Source organism: Scatophagus argus, chromosome 15 (assembly GCF_020382885.2).
Source record: "Scatophagus argus isolate fScaArg1 chromosome 15, fScaArg1.pri, whole genome shotgun sequence".
NCBI lineage: Eukaryota > Metazoa > Chordata > Actinopteri > Scatophagidae > Scatophagus > Scatophagus argus.
In genome coordinates this window covers 5,634,608-5,652,867 of record NC_058507.1, presented here as the reverse complement: position 1 = coordinate 5,652,867, position 18,260 = coordinate 5,634,608, and the positions used below count along the sequence as shown (strand labels likewise).

At 41.5% G+C, this 18,260-nt stretch overlaps 1 protein-coding gene across 2 annotated transcripts in view; it reads left to right on the top strand.

Moving 5' to 3' along the window:
• The window catches only part of slc25a21 (solute carrier family 25 member 21), an 83,234-nt gene that overhangs the window by 40,950 nt on the left and 24,024 nt on the right, over positions 1 to 18,260 (top strand). For both annotated transcript variants that reach the window (XM_046412127.1, XM_046412128.1), the window contains one exon: positions 17,251 to 17,299. In XM_046412127.1, coding sequence (XP_046268083.1) covers positions 17,251 to 17,299 — 49 coding nt within the window. The remainder of the gene's footprint in view (positions 1 to 17,250; positions 17,300 to 18,260) is intronic.

The window sequence follows — 18,260 nt, the reverse complement described above, 5'->3', positions numbered from 1 at the left end:
ACTGTACAGGCAGGTACCTGGGGGCTCTCTTAGTTGCTCAGCTTTCCCCTTCCTCCTCCCGCTCTCTCTCTCCCCCCCTCCCTTCTCCCCCTCTACCTCTCTACCTCTGTGCCTTCTTCGTGCATGCTGGTGGGCCATACTCCTCTAAGGGCCAGAAATTGCCAGGTTTGCTGCTTTTGGATCAGGCCTACTAGTTGGCTGGGCTCCGTGAGATGGTCAGTCTCCTGGGACTGGCTCTCGAGAGTCTGCTTCATTGGCCTTGTGGGTCCTCCCTGTCTGCTGTGGTCTGGCTAGTTTTAGAGCACTGGAGGATCACAGACAGATACAAGTCGGCCCAGGTTTATTCGATATGTATATACATGAACACAAAACACAAAGCACATCTCCCTCATTGTGTAAACTATCATGAATATGGTTTTCATTTAAGGCTTCTGCCAGCTAGATTTATTCGGGTCCGGGCAGGGGCCACTTTTGTTTTGTGTGGCAAGAGAAGAGAAGTCTGCAGCAGATTTGCTGTGTAGTGTCGGGCAGCAGTGCAGGCTGGCTGATTTGCTCTGCAGCTTGCAGCCTTTTGAGCCTGATGGCAGGCGACTCCTTTAACTGGGGCTTGGGAGCAGTCTGCACAGCTCAATTTTGCCCACATTAATCAAACTCACATTTCCTCACATCAGCCTGTATGCCTATCAGCAGGGCTGGCTTGTTAGCATAATGAATTCAGGTGGATATACACAGAGGGCCACAGTCTTCTAAAAGTGAAGTCAGCGTGTTAGAAGATGAATAAAACAAGAACTTTTTTGAAATTTTTGCCGGTGATAATGAGCCTGAATACGGAATTTCCATCCAGTCATCAAGTCGTTTGTCAAATTCTGCATTTTTATAAAGCAGCTTCTTTCAGCTTAACCTAAAAGCAAAAAAAATTAAAAAAAACTATTGAACTGCCTTCATTAATTTCCACATCTTTTATATATCATGCCACATCCAAGTGTCTCACATTTGCTTTGCATGTAGCTTTCCATCACAGCTAATGTAGGTCAGCTCTGCATAAAACATCAAAATCTATCATTTCATGGAGAGTTTAAGTCAAAATGGCCTTTTGTGTACGTGGTGAGTTATTTCTTTTCAGGCAGACTTCCTCTTGGTACGAGTTAGGGGGGCAGAGGGTCAGCGAGGAGAGAAGGAGCCAGGGGGATTGTGGGGGCCGAGGTGGTGGGGTGGCTGTCTGAGAGTGAAAACATGCAGTCAGACAGTGGGAGAGGACTTTGCTTTGCCGTTCATTCATACAGGTGCTTATAATTTGCAGCATGTGATTAATCATTGTTGTGTTTGGGGGTGACATCTTGTTTAATGGATCTGTCCATCTCCCCTCTTTCACTGTTCTGGGTAAGTGGACAGTAAGTAGCACGCATAGCATTATATTATTTTAAACAGACATGTCCATATATGCACACACTTAGGAAATAATATCGAAATTGACTTAACTGGAATTTCAAGCTTGTCTTTTTGCTCCTAAAGTACTTTCATGTTTACCTCCGCACTGACGTTGAAGTCAAAAACTGACCGGGTGTATGAAGTAGCCAAATGTAACACGTGTGCGAGCCCACCAGCTGCCACCACACAGAGGCAGTGGTGTTTTCTGTGTGTGTTTGCTTTGGGTGGAGGGCTGACTGGCTGGTCAGCATGGCTGTAAATCAGAGTCTTCCTGATGGAACCCTGATGGAACCCTGATGGACAGGAACCTAATCTGTCCCTGGTGTGTCATTACGCTCAACCTCCCAGATAGCTACAGATCCTGCTGCTCCTCTCATCTCTCCTTGGCCTCAACAAAGACACACACAGACCCTACACATACCTACGTCCACAGTGAGCCAGCCAGGGCAGCCTTCTGGAAACCAGAGACAGTAATGGAGACACACATGTTGAACATAAACCGGTTTGGCTAGTGTCAAGAGTTCATCGCCCGCATCTGTCATAGCAAAGCCGGTGCCCGAAAAGCATTTGCTACTCTCACACCGCAGCGCCCTACTCGCTTCAAATGTACACAGGCCATGCAACTACTGTCGCCAAACTGGCCTCAGCGATGACTAAACATAAGCAAACTGACGGATCCCTTTAGGCCATGTTAGGATCTCACCCAATAATTGACTGGCTCCAGCACAAGAGCCCCCACACATTGTAGTGAGTTTGAGCCAAGGTGTCATCTGTTACTTTTATGAACCTTTACATGTCCTAACGCAAACGAAAGTGCTGCATTTCCATTTGATGAAAAAATGGTAATGATAAAAATGGTCCCTGAAATTTATAACTCAACAGTATGTTTAATTTCCTTTTTTTTTTGAAGATCTTGCTACTCTGTAATTAAATGAAATGGTTTGAAACCTCAGAAATATTCCATGAAGTTACAGTTTGACTCTTCCAATCTTTTCATTTTACTAATCAGGAGTTTTCAAATGGTGTATGTACATTACTTTTTGGAACTCCTCAAACACCTCCTTGGGATTTTAATAGTCGTTTTACTGCGTCTTTGCCCGTTTTTCCAAAAAGTGGAATTCTCTACTAATTCTCTGCTGACAGTTTGGAGTTATTTCAGCTTTTCTGACAAATCGCAGGATAAAAGCAACCACCACATCCTTGCATGGTTCAGTTGGAGTTTGTCCAACGAGAAGATCTTGACCCCCTCAATTACAGGATGATGGAGCTGTTTCTTTTGCGTGTTGCTGAATTTCATTAACAATTTTCGCAGCCACACATGTGAAGTGAACTCAGCATAGCTTTGAATTTTGAATTTTTCAACAAATGTTTTTTTTTTAATCTTACTTGTTGCCTAAACTGTGCACACTCTTAACTATGTGTGTGGGTCTGAGACGTTTTCATGCATGTACCAGTATCAAAAGCTCCTACATTCAAAGTTCCTCTAAATAGTTCTCTCCAAACGCAGCTACCTCTGTAATGTTTGGTTCCTTCCTCCACCTTCTGCATCAAGTCTCTCACAAAAGCAGAAACCAGAGAACCAAGTCTATAATCTGATGCCACCACGGAACAAAACGTAGATCTGCTTCATTGACAATGAATCGGAGACTTATGGACTCAAAGAATGTTTGCCTGACCTTTGTCGGCATCACCTCAGACAGTCCAGTCCTCAGTCAGACCAGCAAGTCGTCTGTCATTCAGTGCCAGTGGACCAGCTCCAGGGTTTGTCTCTTTATTGACAATAACTAGAGACATGCTTCTCATTTCCAGCTTGAGTGACATGTGATCATGTATACAAATCCTGACTTAACTGTCTAAGATTGCAGGAATAATGCCATGTTTGCTCTGGTTTATGCTAGATTTCCCTAGTTTGACCCTTTTTTTCCCCCCTGCACTTTATTCATACAGCGCATGAAGAGCCAGTTTCAGTCTCTCTAGGCCTCTCTGCATCTGTTCCCCTATCTGTAGATCTGCTCTGTTTGTGTATGACTTAGAAAGCAGCGATAGGCAGAGGGTAGGGTATGTATTGTGATTAAACCTGAGTCTCCCTGGTGCTGGGCGAGCGACGTGGCACAAAGCCATCTGCCAAAACAAAACCCGTCAGAGGTGCCCTGTCACACAGAGAGCCGTTAAGCCTGCCTGCCCGCCTGCCTGCCCGCCCGCCCGCCCGCCTGCAGCAATTAATTACCCCAATTCAAATAATGTTGATAAATCATAGACATAACACAAAGCTGTGCTGCTGATTGCATAATTATTGCATCAAACCACCGCTGTATGTAACATAATCACGGTCTCTCATCAGGCTCAAACCACCGGCGTGCATCTGGAGCGGTGTTATGCAATGTTTGGAAAAGAGACACAGTGAGCTTGCTAACAATATGTGCAAAGCCGTGTAGGGTCTTAACTTGTCCTAGAGTCTTTTATTGAGAGGGGACAACAGAGCCCTGTTGTGTTTGCATGGCACAGACCTCCTGCCCACACTATACTTTTTCAAGCGCTGGAACATATTTCGACTGTGTTTAAGCAGTGATGGCTGAGTGCATTTACACTTTGGTAATGGCTTCCTGCCTTTAACTCTTCTGGCTTAGGACAAGACTGAACCATGCGGGTACTTCCCTTTTGCTACTGCCACAAGTCCTGCCCCTGCAACTACTGCAGCTACTTGCAGCTCTTCTGCCCATTACAGAATAGGACGGACCACCCTGTCAGATTATTCACTCTCTCCTCTACTGTGTCACTCCTACGATGGATAGTTTGTGGACTGAAAGATCGTATCACTCTTCAAGAATGTCCGCTGCTCTTTTTTTTTTCAGCTCCCTGCATCATTTGCATTTATCTACCTTGCAGCCTTTTTCTTTATCCGCAAAGATTGTATGTTTGGAGAATGTCCGTACCATGATGCATCTCAAAATGTCAGCCAACAAAGGGTTTTTCCCCACACGCAAGAGGCCCACAGAAGATCCCAACCCTGACTGTATATTCAACCTCAAGCTAGATTCCATGCTCCCAGGCTGCAAAGTTACAAGTTAGCCTGCACATGACAGCTTTTATAGTTTTAAACGTCTCCCTTCAGCTTGGTATTATGACATGCAGGTGCTCAACAGTAAAGGTGATGGTCTTCTCTCTTTTCAAAGATGAGTCACTGGCCCTCTGCCTGTATGTCTGTCCAGCCTGCTCTTGACAACAGAGAGCAATGGGGGAAGCTTCAACCTATACATATAGACACAAGGTGTTAACAACTAATTAAAGCATTTACTGCCTCACTAAAACTCCATTATTGCTGTTCCCTCCCAATTATTGGCTCTATTATCAGCTTTTATGGACTCAGGTGAGCTTCTGGAGAAAGTTGTGCTTGTTTTGGCTGAGTGGTCAGCCCCTTCCCCGGATAAAGGAACAGGATTCAGAGCAGCCATGAAGGTCAGACGCTGCAATCTGTGACGTTTTTGTGATAAACAAATGATCATTTCTGAAGTGAGACACTGTGCTGATGGATGATTTACATTTTGATTTTTTTTTCATGCCACGTTAAATGGAATATGCTTCTGCAGCTGCTTTTCTTCTTTTAGGCAGACAGCCATCTTTTGTGTGGTTCCCACATGTGCTTTCCATCTCTCGCTCAGTCTCACCTCTGTTTGTATTAATCAATCTCTGTCTCCCCTCCGTCCACTAGGTGACAGTAACGACACAGCTCTTCCCTCTGGGTGTTGGGGATGGGTTGAGGTGTAATCTTTGTTTACACAAGGTGAATTGGCTGAAGAGTAGGGGTTATAGAACGGGTGGGTGTGTCTGCAGCAGTGGTGATGGTGTAGTGATGTGGTGACGTGGTGGTGAAGTTAATGATGGTGGTGTCTACAGTGGGAAGTCCACTTACTACCCATTTACTATTCTGTTTCACATCACTCAGCAGCATATAAAGGCTCACCATAATGGCCCATTCGTTGTGCTCTGTGTAAGCTCAGAAAAGGAATCATAGAACATAGAAATTTGCTTGTTTTGTAGCTGTGAAAACTAACTTTAAGCTAAATGTGATCAATCAGTATTAAATATATACAAGTGTTTTTTGTAAAAGATGTAGTATAGTGAACTGCTGATGTTTGTTTAGGTTTTATCTCTTTTTTTGTGGTATGTTTAGTCAAGTTTCCATTCATTTGTTTTAATTAGTGTATAATCACTGAATCGTTGTCTATTAGCTTAGAATTAGAATGATCTAATGGGAACGGGTACTTTTCCATGGAGTCCACCATGTTCCACTGCCAGGTTTCTACAGTGGCCCAGAATGGACAAGCTAAACACTTCTCCTGAGATGGTCTTTAGCATTTTACGCTACCTGAAGGCTACCATAGGTTGCCCACTTGGAAGGGTAGGGGTATTCAGTTGGTTCCCTTCTGCAGTTTTAGCGCTACTTGACATTAAGTAATACACACCAGACCTTAAAATGAGATCCTCAGTTAACATCAAGTGCGGGACCCATGTCACCCAGCCCACCCAGATAATGTAACAATCACATTGATTTATTTTATGACCAGTGATCACAAGCTGTAATTGTTCCAGCTTTGTGTCTGAGCAATTAGATATTGTCCATCTTTTTTGGCATGACGGAGAGCGCAAAATGCTACAGTACCCATGAGCTTCAGCTGCCGTTTCTATGGAGAAGTGATGCTAATCTGGTCTGCCAATCAGAGATTTAGAAGATTCAAAACGCTTTATCGATACTGTTCTTAAGAAAAAAGCGATGCCAGAGTTGCTGAAACCCCCAAACAGTTTTAAGCTGTAAATCGTAAAGTCAGTTTTTTCAGCACTAGAAATTCTTGAATGCAGTTGTTATTTGTCTGTACTGATGATTTGACCAGAACAGTTTTGTTTCCATCCAAGCAGAATAAATTCCTCACCTGAGAGTCATGTAACATTGTTGATGGGAAGAATTAATGGGACGTTTCGTTCTGGAAACAGGGCTGCTTGAAAAAACTCCTTCCATTCTTTAGTAGAATAGTAGAATATTTCTATATATATATATATATATATATATATATATATATACTTCTCTACTTGCTTTCTAACTTGTGCTTCTTGTGGGAGTTAGGTGCTACAGCTGCGTAGGTGCTCCTGTGCAGTTTTCCTGTTGTAGCTGGTAGAAAATAGCCAATATTGTATAGATCAACCTCACACAAATGTGTGTGTTCATTTTTCTCCTAAACACAACTGTATGATTTTTTTTTATTATTTAACAAATCGTAATTTTTTTATTTATTTTCAAATTAGCTGAAATACCCCACAATCTTTGCACATAACATTTAGCAACTGCAGAAGTACACCCTTAAAGTGCTGCTGGTTTGGAATCACTGCTGTTCACTTAATCATACTTCTTTGGAAGTTGTGTTTGTTTATCATTCCTGCCTCCAGTACCAGTTTGTGACACAGGGCAGTTGTCTGATGTAATTATTGAACATGTGCAAACTAGAACAGTGTAGGCTGATAACTACAACATGATTGAGTGTGAGTGTAATGAGTGTAATAACATTATCTCAAATGGGCCTGGCCATATGTACACACACACAGACACGTCAGCCGAGAACAACAACAGCGACTGAGCTGTTCTGACAAATTAACGGCTGTTTAGTGTGACACATTTTCCGTGTCAGTGTCATATCTGTTTCTTCAGCTCGAATTAAACTGAATAAGCATCACTGTTTCTCACTTACTGTCGAGCTGTTTCTCTGATTTGTAAAATAGATGATGAAGAGGAGTTTGGTGCAGGGTCACGCTATTTGTGTTTCTTCACTGTTTTCGTTACCTGTGATCACGCTTTGACGAGGGCCCCACTTCTACACAGTCTGCACTGATTGATCTAGTTTGTTCTAGTTTCAATTTAAAAAATACACCTTTGTCACGTTTCATTAGCATTTTAATAATGATGCAGAATTCTCTTTTGTAAAGTTTATGTAATTATAGTCTAGTAATCAAAGCACTGGTGCCAACAACCAAGAAGTGTATACTTAAGTTGTGTTCAGGCTGGATTTGACCTGTAGGCATGTGTAGAGGGTTGATGAGATGGTGCAGACAGGTAAGTTCTCGGGAAAGTACACAAAGAGGCTGTTGCAAGGAGACTGAAATAATTTACCACTGCTGTGTTGTCAGGTGTAACGACAAACTTTGTTATTTTCCTGCTTTTATTTGAATGATCTTCAGCTGCTGTTACATCAGAGTTGTAGTGGCAGCTGAATACTATCTAAACTCCATGAACTAAGGTTGTGTCTGTGATTAAAAAAAAATGTGTAATTTTTCTAAAGCTGTGTCAGTGTGCATGCACATACTTTCACCTTCTTGTCTTGGAGTTCAAACAACTTTATCTGATTTCTGTTATTTTATTACACTAGACAAAGTACCACATTTTGAGCCTGAATCCCTCTATTTTAGCAAGCAGCACCGCATATCAAGTCCCATTTGATGAATTTGTAATGAAATAGAAATTTTGTAAAGAAATGTTTGGCAGTGATGTGAGTCTCATTAGTGTTATGTTCCATACCTTTTACTTATAAACTGAAGGCTGTGTTTGCACATCTCTGCAGAGCTGTACATTATCTGCTACTGTGGACGCTGAGGTTAATGACGAATGGGTATTTTTTTGGCAGGATTGGCAACATGAGAGGAGTTCATTCCATAATTTTAAAGACTCACACGAACTGGATGTTACATTTGCTGATTTGATTACTTTTGAACACAGTAGATTTAAGTGTGACTACTTTTAGGCCAGTAAATAAAGCAATAAATGGTTCAGCATTACCCTACTGTGTTACGAGGGCTTTGAAAAACAAGCCTTCGTAAATAAAATTCACAAAAGATATAACTGAACCAACCCGCTCTCACCAATCTGTGTGCAAATAATATGATATTACACCTTCAAAATGCATGCAGTGCATACACCAGTGTTAAATTCAAACAAGTCAATGTTGACTTTTGGCTTCATGCAGGACACGATCCTGGGTGAAAGTCCTGTATTTGTTTGACCCGTCAATCAACCCCAACCTCCGCCCTGCTTGGGTTCTCTCGTTCTTTACGTTTACCTGACATTTTATTTATGCGTGGTTATTTGGAAGCATTCATTTTTGCACAGAACTTAATCTTAAGGATTGGCTTATTACCTGCATGCAAGCGCATGTTATTTGTATGCAGAGAAAAACAAATAGGCTGAATTGAACAGGTAACTAATAAAATATGTCAAATCCATATAAATTAGATATCTTATAGATATATTCTGTAAAATATAATCAAAGTGTTTAAAATTTGAAGTTTCTGCCTCAGTAGAAGCATGACTTCAGCATCCTCTAAAAATAAAACTACCGTGCTTCTTTTTCTTCTTTTATGTGTAATTTCACTTAGAGCATTTGAAATAAATATTTGTGAACTTGCAATCACAATTACCAAATTTGTATTAGCGCGCCATATATATTATAATATGAAGGAGCCAGAGGAAGTAAAACCTCACCAAATTTCCTGAGGGACCAAACATTTAAATGTATTACATTACCTAGCAGATTTTTATTTTTATTATTAGTAATAAAAAAAAATGCTGTTACTTCTCATGAGCTTCCTGACACCAGAGTGGGAACCGCTGTGTTATAGTGAGGAATGTAGGCACATACTAGAATCTGCTGAAGGATTTCTAGCCGAAAGTTGTGCTCACATTTGTGGAACTGTATGGTGAGCTCTGTCAGCTTTTGTTAGCCTACGAGATTGTGTAGATGATTTAGATGGCTGACAGGTGTCCTGCAGGAGTTGGAGACGATTTGTTTAAAAAGCGAACCTCGTGAAAGAATCAGGCCGAGATGACACGGAGCACTTCCTCTCAGACATCAGTTACACCAGGTTTTGCATCCATTTTGTGCTCTTTTCTTCTCCTCTTGTCACCAGCTTCCGCGCTGCTGGCGCACGCATTTGCATGGTATGGTCGTGTACAGAAAAAATGTGACCACGGGTGTCAAGAAAACAGTGACAGTAATGGAGGAGGGAGACTCCAACTCTGACAGCGCTGCACTGCCGGCACGGTCTGTCTGTCAGTCTGTCACTAACTTATCATTAGCCTGTCAGCTCAGGCAGCCCAGGTAATGACCCAGTCAGCAGCGTGCACGCACACACACACCTCACACAGCTCACACACCTCACACACCTTTACACTTCCATCAATCCAGCGGGGTTCATCTCAAGTTTGACAGACAGGAACATACCCGAGCTGTCTTTTCATGTAGCCAGTGGAGGAAAATGCGGCGTGACGCATGGTTTCCATCTATAAATTTAAACTGGAGACAGCACTCTCAACTGAAAAATAAATATAGCCTGTCATTTACAAACTGGTTATGTTAGTCATGTATTAGATGATATGTGATAGGAATATTGAATTTATTTATTTTTAGATATTTGATAAGAGGTATCAAATGAAGAAATACGGTGGATATTTGATTGAGAGTGTTGACCAACTGATGGGCGGTCCCAAAGAAAGGTGAAGTAAAAGAATGATTCTTCTTCTACTTCCTTCTGTTGTTTTCGTTGACGGCTGCTGACTCGTAACAGGACGCGGCGAGGCTCTGCAGGATATTTGTCCTTTTCCATAAGAACTCATTCAGGATCGAAATCAACCTTTCAAAAACTGTTTCCACCCTCAGTCACTTGTTTTATTACACATAAAGAGGCGGCACACAAAGTTCCTTGCATAGAAGAGCAATCCCAATGAAAATCTTCAAAGTTTACACTACGTGTTATTTTGTCTTTTATGGAGACACACTTTATTGGGGCTTTTAAGCACCACAAACGAAATTCCATTCACGTCCATTGTGTTTGCTTGGTAAGCGAAAGATAATTCTCTGCGTAAATGACTGTGGATGTGTTTTCCCCCCAGCGGGATTATGGATAGCAGCAACATGAAAATTGCAAAAATGAGAAAAAAACTCATAAAGGTCTCATAAAATTCATTTCTAAAGAGTTTTTTTGTACCCCCTTTTTGCTTTATTAAAGTTGCCTCATTTTATTTGTGTGTCTGGAAATTAAGAGACCCACTCAGACACCGTTTTAGATTTACTATCTTATTTGTTTTATGATTTTGCTTTAAACCTCGCAGTGCGCCCTCCGAGGTGATAATGACAGATGCAGCAGTAGCACCGGTAGCCGACTCAGGCCAGTGGAATGCCGGGATGCTTGCGGCCTCTGCTCGGGGGCCCTCAGTTTAAAAACTCCCCCGCTGTCATTGGAGATGGCCCTGCTTGTTTTTCTAAGCACCCTTTGAGCTTTTTCAAGTGCAGAATTAGGAACTGTTGGAGGAGTTAACCGGGACGCTTCTGCGCTCCCTACACAGGAAGCCTGATTGGTGATATCTGTGATTAATAGCTCTCTCTCTCTCTCGCTCTCTCTCTCTCTCGCTCTCTCTCTCTCCAGATGTCTTCAGCCATTATTCTCTGGTGTTTTGTTCAGGAGATCAAGTTAATTTTATGTTTTTATCCTGCTGGTTGTGTTTTGTTTTGTTTTCTTTTTTTCTTACTTTGAACAGATTCTTCCACCGCTGACAGAATACGGGGATCATAATTTACTTTTGTTAATGGTTGTCTGCTTCTGCATTAATTACGTTTTTTAACATAAAAAATGAATTGCCTTTAATATCCAGGAAGACATTTCTTTTGCTAAACCCGCCCCCTCGTCCCCATGAGGTGATTAAATGTTCTTATGACAGATTACTTGTGCCATTATTATATGAAAATGGTTTATACTCCATTTCAGTTTTAATGTGATCAGTTTGGAATTGTTACGCCGCCTATTTGCTTTAAAAACAAATTTGGCTCCAAGGCAGTATTTCAGTGCTATAGTGTGTCTCACTTGGTAGTAACTATAGTTTATTGGCCTCAGCTAAGCAAGCAGGCCTCATGTTCTTTAGGTACCGTTATGTTACATTTATTTCACCCACTTCCCCGAATCGGTAAGTTTATGCCAACTGCCAGCATTTTAGTACGGTGTGAATTTATTGTCATCCATCATAGTGGGTTTTTATTTTAATAAACTTAACAGAATAGATGTTCCATAAAAAATGTAGTCAGACAAGCTCTGATTGTGATGAAAGATAAATGTGGCTTAAATCAACACAGCCTAGTTTAACGCTTGAAGAGTGGCAGGTAGACTCTGTATAAAAGAGGGACAAGTCCTGGCATTCATGTAAAAACCCAAAAATATTTTTAATTCAATCTTTATTGTTTATATGGTCAAAAAAAATCATAATCTCAGCCTTTGCATCTTTTTATTTATTGCTCCATTTGTCAATGTCACATTCACTTCATTCTTTCGCCTCTCTTTCTGCCTGAGCCTTGAAAGATCCTGAGATTAATCAGAGTTTCTATATCAGAGCGCTTGGCCCAGTTGCTGATGGATATCACGTTGGCTTTGTTAGAGCAGATGACAAATTGCAGGGGAGCAGCAGCTCACAGGGTTTGTTTAGCATTCCAGATCCGATGTGTTTTGAAAAGTATTAATGGAGGACATGGAGGCATGAGATATCACCTTGCAGGTTCAGTCAGGAGCTCTTGTCAAAACCAGAGCAGGCCTGTGAGGTGAAGCTCTGTCATCATGACTCTCTTATGCCTCATCTCACTCCCTGAAACCCCAGGACGAGCTGCGATTTTCTGCTTTGGCTCTCAATGAACCAAGAAAAGTTTTGTTTAGCAACATGTTTTTAAAACAATTAGCAATATGTACATTTCTAAAACACACTTTTTAGATAAGTTTTGTTCGTTTGTGACCTAATTTGTGTTTTCATTCTGTTGCTTTTGTTAATCAAGGACAAAACATACATATGATCTATAATTTTGCTAATTTCACTCCTTTCAAACAGTGGATATCTCATGGTTAATAAAAAAGAAATCAACATTATTTTATCACAGTAAAGAAGAAAATATTTAGGAAGTTAGCATGTAAGCTATCATTAGACTGTAGCATTTACCGGGTCAAGTAGGCGTGTGAAATGAGCAGCCAGTGTGTCTCTCATGTATTAGTTCATTTAACTGGAGTAGCTGTGCTTCCTGTGGCAGTGACCTTCTCCCTGTGGCTGCTGGGAATTACAGTCATTCAGTGTGTATGTGTGTGTGTCTTGGCATGATGGATGACACCTGCACCTATTGAGCAATCACTCCCTGGCGCACTATTGTTTTTCTTTCTCACTTTTGCGTGGGAGCAAACTTTGTGCATTCCCGAGCCAAAACCAACTCAGATAATCATCTGTGTGATGTATGATCTTCTTTCCTTGCGAGACAAGTCATCAGGCGACCTGGAATGTCTTGCCAATGCAGCGGTGGCAGTACTAGTGCTACCAGTGAGGCTACTTGTTGGGTCCGCCCTGCAGGCTTACTGTACTACATCGTTAAACCACTGTACATGACATCAGCAGGCGTTGGATCAAAACTATATGTTGTCACAGCTTAAAATCAGTGTACTATCTTGATATGTCCTTGTAGCTCTCTATTGTTTCAACTGCACAATTAGCCTTACACTGTGTCTTGGCATGCGCAGCAAATAGCAGTGTTGTAGTGTTTCCAGAATAGTGTGCCTTAATGGCTGCACTCCAGACACTCCTTTTGCCATTAGTACATGTGTCTTACTGAGTGTGTGTGTTTGCAAGGCGCTGGATGACAAGCCCTGTCACTGCCATTGAGGCTGAGAAACAAAAGAACCTTCAAATAATGGAATCTCCCAATATGTCACTCACTGATGCGTAGCAAAGCCATAAACGTCAACCACATGGCAAGTCACTGTAATACTACCCCTCTGCCTTTGCAGCTGGAGGAGGTGGGTGCCTGCAAGAGATGCAGAGAGAAAGGGAGGCTGAGTTAAGCAATTCAGTAGCATCACCTCTTTGGTTTGCCCTCACCATGCTCAGTGACTGTGCATCAGAGACTATAGAGGGGGTGTAAAGTGCTCTCGGGGGTGTGTGGGTTCACTAATGCCGCACTCTATGATTAAACGGTAGTATGTGCTGACAGCTGGAGTCGAAGAGCATGATGCACTGGGGCACCATGAAGCGAGAAGCAGCCTGTCAGTGGTGTCAAGGAGAGTACATATTCAGTGTCTTAAGGCCATTTTCACGGTGTGTCACCACCAGAGCTGAATCAAACTAAATGACCGACATAAAGCCAGCAGCTTTTGTGTAATATTAACCCATTAAACACGTCCAGCAGAACTGGAGCGGGAAACAAATCAGCTCCTTTATCTAATTAACTGCTCCATTAAGAAAAGCCTCAACAGATCAAAATGTTTTGCAGCGACGGGTTTCTGGATCTGTCATCAGTTATAGAAATGCACGCCCATGTCTTCAGGTTTTTTCTTTGTCTTTCTTTTTTTTTTTGATAATTTGATTGACAACACACAACAACATATGTTCCCTCTTGACTCGCTTTTGCTGGACTAGAAAAACGTTTACTTTTTTATGCACAGAACAAAGAACCTTTGTGACTGGAAGTAGTCAAAAGGCATCCTGTGACTTGAAAGTTAACACTAAATGGAATAGAAAAAGTACCAGATTAATCATTTGCAATATACAGTCTACATTTATTGTAACATACATACACACACTCAGAATAGTTGATTTAAATTGGGTTTAAACACACTACATGTCACACCAAGGTCAGGCTAGGATTACAGTCACACTCGTTTTCTTTTCTAAGTTTTCCTTCGTGCACCACAGCCTCTTGTCTCATCTGCCAGCAGCTGTTCTTCAGGTGTCTTGTCTGCAAGGGCGTTAGGCAGATGCTCAAATAAACACAACGTGGTTTTGCATTCACACTTGTCATCACATAATCCTTCTGCAACTGCCATTTTGATAATACCGCATGCATTGCTAACTGAAGTTAACCTCAAAACCAAAGGGACTAGTCCACACTGCACTTAGACGCTGCATACTGACAAGCTGACATACTGAACTCAACACACTGAGTTAATCACTCTATCTGAGCTGCACATTGGGGCAGGCCTGCTAATTAGTAAAGAGTGTTAACTCCAGTTACCTTTCTAAGTTAATGAAGCACTTGGCAACCTATATCTTCTTAAGTTCCTGTAATTTGAGGTTTACAATGAGGCCCAAAATCTGGTGTAAATCATATATAAGTATCCAAATGTGCACATCTGCTCTGGTAACTTACAGGTATAAGTAGCCAGTAGCAATGTACTGCTTTGGTTATTAATGAAAATATTATTTTATAGATTAGAATTGCAAACTGTTATTCCATACTCACATTATCAAGTCTGCGGTATGTTTCCACAGTCCTGCACCAACATCTGGTGACTTTCAGCCATTGCCTGAACTCTCCTGCCTGTGGACAAGTTTATACATTTTTCTAAATGGAAATTGGAATGTTATCATGTTGGGAAATAAATGGTTAGTTATCTTAGTGGGAAAAAAATCAAATCAAAGTCAATCGTTTATCATGGTTAAATATCAGCCTTCAGAATTAGTTCTATTCTGGTCTTTTTTATTTTTGCTTCCCACTTTAGTGTCCAGGTGTACTGTTTGGATGAGATCGGAGAAGTTTGCTCCCCCACCACTTATATCTCCTGTTGGAGCATGTTCGGTCACTTCCCTGCATCTTCATGTTTGCACAGGCTGATAGAGCAGGCAGGCAGGTTTGGTTTCATCATGTAATCTGATTACCTGTTGAAAGACTCGATGTGCCTCATCTTCACTGCGGGCATATTAATAGCAATGCTGCAAAATGATGCATTCAAAGCACTCTTGTATTTACATTTTCAGTGCAGTATCATTGACAACCAGACTCGGGTCAACTGAGCCGAGACAAATGGAGTTTAGTTTGACTCCCGCCCACCAGTAACTTGGGTCAGTAGTTCTTGGTTCTCAGTTTTGTACATTAAGAGTCATCTGTAGACATTTTCCTGTGGTATTTCACTTGATAATTACTTCCCCAAAGACACATTCTTTTATAGACAATATGTTTAATTGAGCAAATTAGAAAGGGTCCGTATTACACAGCAGCTGTGTACACACACAGTGGAATCTGCAAGTGAAAGCCTCAGAGCACCAGTAAAGGGATGCACTGAGAATTGTGAGTTAAAAAAAAACCAAAAAAAACTGATTGAGTCAGAAGCCCTCCGTGCCAAAGCAGTGGCTTTTCAACACAGATGCACATAGTTAGCGTGTGTGTGAAACCTCAGAGTCCCTTACTGATCACCCGGGTGCATTGACTCTCCAGCTGCTGATGTACTGGATTTGCATGGATGATATGGTTGGTGGCTTCAACCCTTCAAAGTGCAGACAATTACAGCCACTCGCAGGAATTTTGGAAACGAGTCACATTGGATCAGTCGCTCAGACCCATGTTCCTGCAAAGATGGCACAAGGCTCAAAACACCAAAATTACTGATGTAGCTGGCATTTAAATAAGGCAGAGTGATAATCAGAGTGATGATAAGGTTCTCGTGGAGGACTGGCAGACTCTGGCTGTCTGTCAAAACCATTTGGTGGCAACAAGAAGACCATTTGCACAGCACTTTTAATTTAAAAACTGTTTTAAAGACTAATGAAAAGAGGAAAAAAAATCACATGGACAAACATGCACTGACTTTTGCCCGGGTTACAGCAGTCAGGCAACTTTCTTATCAGATCATTCTAATCTGAACTGTCACACTTGGCATAAAACATCAGATTTATCTTGCAGTCCGATCCTCCAGGGTTTTAACAGATATGTACAAGTTCACATTGGGTCTATAGGGTAGATTTGACAGGGTTTAAAGCAAGAGTTTAAAGGAAAGGTAGTAGGAAAGGGAAAAAATCATGTGGCAAAGGTTGAACAGGACAGACCCATAAGATCTCAATTTTATTTTTATTATTTATTTATCTGACCTCCAAGCCAAAATCCAAATGTATTCATTTTACAGTGCTGTAAGCTGCAGAAAAGCTGCACATTCTCACATTTGAGAGATTGGAACTTGTGACTGTTCAGCATTTTTGTTTGAGAAGTGAATGTCTGGGTGGTCAGTGGGAATCCTCTTTCGTGAAAGAGCGATGGTAGGCAAGGCATGTTTTATAGAACCATCCAGCTAATGTCTGTTTAGCCTTTTCTCATTGCTGAATATGAGACTCCTCCTCGTCCTCCTCCACCTCCTCCTCCTGGGCAGTTAGTGTGATGGAGAGCAGTGACTGTGGTGAGCAGATGGTTTGTGCTGTAGATGTCTTTGTCAGACGTGTTACTAAAGAAGAGAAGACTAACTGAGTCTTTCTTCAACTGTCTTCACTATCTTCACCAGCATCAAAAACTTGATTTTAATTGTAGTGGAATTATGTCTTATGTCCTGCTGTTGTCTAAAATAATGACCCCTCAACTTGTGCTTGGACATATGACCCATGATATTCTATGGCTTATTGTAAATGGTGTTCATTAACATCTCCAAAAATGTAGAAATATTTAACAAACAGTGATATTAGATTGTTTGTGTTGTTGCTTTTTCACCTTATCTGAACTCAGTGAGCAAGACTACGGTATGTTTGGGGCTGAATATTTAGCTTTGCATAGTTACAAATGGGGTTTGTTTACTTCAGAAACAGAATTAGGGAATTAATTTCAGAATTAGTTCCAGTTTTGTTTCATCGTTCTAGAATTGAATGAACTGACTGGACTGGCACTGATGCATTCACCATATTAGACAATGACGGACAAAAACAATCTTCTTCTGAGAACACACAACCGACGTTCATCTAAATGTTCATGATTATTAAAGTGACTTATCCCACGTGTTTCCTCTTTTCAGGTCTCGTGGAGATCTGCCTGATGCATCCCCTCGATGTGGTGAAGACAAGGTAAGCCTTAACAAATCATACATTAACTCATTTTTCTGTAACATATAAACTATTACAGGAAGGCAATTTTTAGTCCACATCTGCGTTGAATCCTCTTAGTGGGTATTCGGGTTTGTGTAGTGAAGTTCTGAGCATACCAGGCCTTTTTTTCCCAAGCTCAGCGGGCCCGGCCAGCTCTGCTCTCATTCTGCACAAAAGTGGGCAGCAATGCCAAGAGCCTTAGACATTTTGTGGAAAATGAAATGCATCATTTACCCATTCATTCCCCACACAATACAGCGTTAGATGTTTTTATGTTTGCAAATCACAAGAAATTTATACCTTATTACTTAATTTAAGTAAAAAGAATCAGACCGTTTTTTTCTTCTTTTTTGGTATGGCCTGCGGTTCATGTGAAACAAGGGGTCATGCAAGATGAATCAGATGCCACTAAATGCACTGGGTGCATTTTAATAGCTTGTTTTCCATTGCCATCTCCTGTTTGTGTGTTATGCAAGAGCGGCAGCAGTCTTGAGCTGTTGAGAGATCAGGAGCCTCACACAAGAGTGTCTCAGCCAGCCATAAACAGGTCGTGGGCTACTACTAAAGCTTTATAGTCTTTCACAGGCCTAGCCAAGACCTCTGGCTTCGTTCTTAGCCCCCCTGCCCCATACTTGTCAGTAAATTGTACTCCTTTTTCTGTCATTTACGGCGGCAGTTTCTTGGTAAATAAATTGCTTGGCGTGCCTTTTAAAAAAAGTGAGATGGTTGCACTTTGAAGGCAGTGCCACCACCAGAACACAGAGAAGAAAATGCAGGGATAAAAGCCAGGGGTGAGCGGTGTTGTATTAGTCGATATTTGATACTTTGGAGGCACACAGTGTGATTTATGGTCACATGTAGAAGCTATGGAGGTTTATTACAGGTAAGTCTTGAGCTGTGCCTGTCCGTCCTCACACGGGGTCAGGGTTAAAAGTGCACT